Here is a 4,033-nt window from a genome sequence, read left to right on the forward strand (position 1 = left end):
AAAAAAGGAACAGCAGAGCTGCGGACTAAGGGTAACTTCAATAATAAAATAGAACCTTAGGCTCCTCATCGTCAGATTTCATTTTATGTGGCTCCTTTTTATGAATTTCTCGTCTTTTCTTTATTTTTTTAATAAGGCTTCGTCTCATCATTATAGATTTATTCCTTTTTCATCTTAAGTAACATTCTTCTAGCAACAGGGAAGACAAGGAGACAAAAATCATTATACGGGAAATATTGATTTCATACAATAAAGATGTCATGATTTCCTTCTTTTATCTGGGAAGTCTAATTATGAATGCTATTGGGGAACATTCCGCAATTGGGGCCAGCATGGTTTGTCCTCTATCGTATAGCTTATTTACAAGGAGTTAGCAGAAGAGCAAATAGAAATGTTTATACAGAACAGAACAGCTGCATTTCTCTTTTGTTTTTTGCAAATTAACTAAAAAATAAGCCAAGGAAAGGGAACATGCATTTTCTTTATTTAGAGCACACAATTAATATATAACACGATGCGGAGTCCTGTATCCGTCTTGTCAATAAATTTTTATTCTGAATTATGAGTCACACTGTTGTGTGATAAATGAGTCCCAGCAGAGTGTGAAAGAAATTTTTCCAGAGTTCAGGAGTGGATGTAAGCGCACAGCCCACTCCGTTGATTCTGGTTCGTGTCCGCGAATCGTGATCATTCTGTGCACACATGAATTACAATGAGGAATGAATAACAGCTGGAAAGGAATATGAGCAAAGAGAAGGACAAACTTTGAGCATACATAAGATACAGCGAATATAAGAGGACTCCAAAATAATTATGTGAAATGTATACCGCCATGAAGGGTATTAATTGAAGAGGCTCATAGTGCGAAGTTCCGTTGTGGGCAAAAGTTTCCTAATACATACTTGTCATCGTCCCATACATTTATAGTTTTCCCAGATAGAGCTGAATTATGCTATAAAGAGATATTCCCTGTGCCATCATTAAGATATTTGTTCTACAAAATGGGGATTATTATACCTTTAAGAATGCTTCGAATTCAGGGGGAATATAGTATATCCTTTTACATTTATCTGTATACGTTTCCATAACAAGGTGATGTTGCGGAATTCGGATGAAATACTTACGTGACTTCTAGCAGTCTTGTAAGGGATTAGTCTGCTTAAAATAAAAAAAGACAAAAGGCTGTTCTAAGAAGATTGCTGAGTGGGTCAATGCGGAAACATATTGTTACCAACTTCACTATCTGTCCCACAACTTGAATAAACGAAAAGGATTAAGGCACCACGGCTGTTCTCTGGTGTTTCACTATCTGTGCGCCTCTTGGAATAGAACAGGAATACAGCGGAACCCCATCGCGTATACATTCAGAGCCTTCTTCTTAAGGTGGACCTCATTGACATTTTTATAAATAATAAGTGCTGCCTTAGGCAGACCAATACAGCAAGGAGTTCAGTAAACATGCAGCTATTTTACATGTTTTACATGATCGTTTTCCTCTTCTCTCATGATATTGGTGTATATATGGCTAGGTTCTGATTTCTGAGGTTATTTTGTATGAAGGAAACTATTTACCTGAAACATAATTCCTTGAGTATACACGATGCGATGCAATAAACAAATGGCATTGTAATCTGTTCATGGCATAATGTAACTGTCAATTCTGAGGGGTCCACAGGGAGATAAATTAACAACATAGGCATTATATAATCCTCCTCGTGTGACAACTACATTTGCTTAGTTACAGGGTAAGAATTATTTAAGGTATGAACTTGTTCATTCTCAAAGTACTTTAACTAACGTACTAGAGAACACCACGACAGCGCGCGCCGGTACGCTGAGTACTCATGCGCATTGTGATTAGCAGAATATTTCCTTCTAAAAAAAAACGAACGATCCATTTAGCTAATTATGGGCAGAAGGAACAGTATGTAGAAGATTTTCATGATGACGGCTTCTTTTTTCCTTTCTTTTCTTTTTTTTTCTTTTTACATAAAAGTGGCAGGAGCTGCCTTTATAATACGTGCATTATGCCCATACGGTGCTAATATGAAGTACTCCTTGATAAAAAAAAAAAAAAAAAAAGGGAAGAAGATCAAAAAGAAAAAACGACACTTGTACCATTTCAACATGAGCTTTACAATCTTTGGACTGATTCTAATGGTAATAATTATGATAGTGCAATGCAAGAATAATAAGTCCGTTTGCCCTGGACAGGGGAGCAGCAATGTACGTCTGAAATATCTATATAACTGCAACTTGGATTAACACAATAAGAAAAGGATAAATTGCCCTTTTGCAATGGCCTAATCGTACGATAAGGACGGAATTCAGAATCCCTTTTTTCTTATGTTAACAATCCATGAGAAATCCCTTATTTACTACTTGTACTCTTTAAGCAGATTTGTTCTTTATTTTAGACTAGTTCAACTGATGAATGCGATCTGTACTATATTTACATGGCAAATGCACGATCTCTTTGCAAAGGAGGGTAGATATTTAGAAGACGATTCCTATGAAGGGACATATCATTGTCCAATCCCGCATAAATATCGGAATTCTCTATTTTTAACATATGGATTCATCTTGACGGAGGCATCACTTTACCTTCCAAACAAAATAATACTGTAGGAGTAGATGCGAAAATGTCTTTGTACGACAGGACAGACGGTGCGGCGTTTGGGATGCCATAAGTCCTCCTCGTAGTGCATAGCTGTCCCAACCGTTAGTTAACAATCTAGAGGCAGTAACAGTGAACAAAGTACAAGTTCGTCATTAAGAGAAGTGATTAGTGAGATTATTGAAATAAAAGAAATTTCTTGCAGAAATTTCAAGCAAGCTGAGATAATAAGAAGCGTACTCCGTCCTTATCCCTGATGAAGCAACAAGAATTGAGTGATTATTAGGAATACAACTCCGGAGAATCGTGATTCCAGTTGTATATCGCGTCCCGGAAAAAACGACCCGCATCTTTAAGTATGACTATTAAGTATAGATTTACACTTCTCTTAGGAGACTTCCCACACGTTACACTAAGTCTCATCTTTTTTATTTTCTCTTCATTTTTGTTAATTACTTTGTTTGTTTCTTCACATTATAGTCCACAGAATTTTTTTTTTTTCCTTTCTGTGTGATGTCCCTGCGGACCCTTATAAATTTATTTCTCCCTACACACGTGACATGATTCAGTCTGTAATGCTCCTCTTAAACCACTTCCGCAGAGGAGCAGAATTAACTGATGTTTGGCTAAATTCACTTTGTCTAGAGGAATAATCCTCATATGCTGCTTCTTATTGTGCTTCTCCCTTCTGTAATTTTAGGTAATGTCATTTTCTTCCTTTTTTTATGTCATGTCATGGTCGAAAGAGAATCGCGCGATGAGGAAATAGGCTTGAGAAAAACTCGCCTTGATGGAGCACCAAAGCATGATTCATTTCTTAATATAGATGGGTTACTATTAAGAAGCTACGGATGGTTAGTAAAAAACGCCATAGGCATCATAGTACTGATTCATGGAATTAGAAATCACGCGAGACTGAAATTTTTAAGACCCAATGTAGAGGTAGTAAGCGACGATAACGTTATATTGAAGGATGAAATTAATTACTACCTCTATGAAGATAGCTGGGTAGAATATTTTAATCAACATGGGTATTCCGTTTTTGGATTAGATTTACAAGGCCACGGTCTATCAGATGGGTTTGAGAACCTCAGATATAATGTAAAAGAGTTTGACGATTTTGCCTATGATTTATTGCAATATATTAGCAAAATTCAGGATAGCTTCAATGGTTGTAATGAAGATGATGGAGGCGATACCCTCCCATTCTTAGATAACAGTCTAGGTGAAAGGAAGCCCCTCCCGGTTTACGTAGCCGGTATATCTCTGGGGGGAAGTATCACGTTAAGGATGCTACAAATATTGGGAAAGTCGCAAATAGAAAATAAAGGACTAAACATCAGGGGGTGCCTCCCAATCTCTCCGATGATAACTGTTGAAAATCTACCATCCGGGAATTCTTTCTTATTTCAGCGC

General features: G+C 37.0%; 1 protein-coding gene across 1 annotated transcript; it reads left to right on the forward strand.

Annotated features, from left to right (window-relative positions):
* Positions 1 to 3,352: 3,352 nt before the first annotated feature.
* Positions 3,353 to 3,963, forward strand: C922_05242 (hypothetical protein; the record flags this gene model as incomplete). Its single annotated transcript, XM_008820814.1, has 1 exon — positions 3,353 to 3,963. A coding segment is annotated over one exon (609 nt), but the record flags the coding sequence as incomplete, so codon positions are not given.
* Positions 3,964 to 4,033: the final 70 nt, after the last annotated feature.

The sequence above is a fragment of the Plasmodium inui genome (assembly GCF_000524495.1).
Source record: "Plasmodium inui San Antonio 1 unplaced genomic scaffold supercont1.47, whole genome shotgun sequence".
Lineage (NCBI taxonomy): Eukaryota > Apicomplexa > Aconoidasida > Haemosporida > Plasmodiidae > Plasmodium > Plasmodium inui.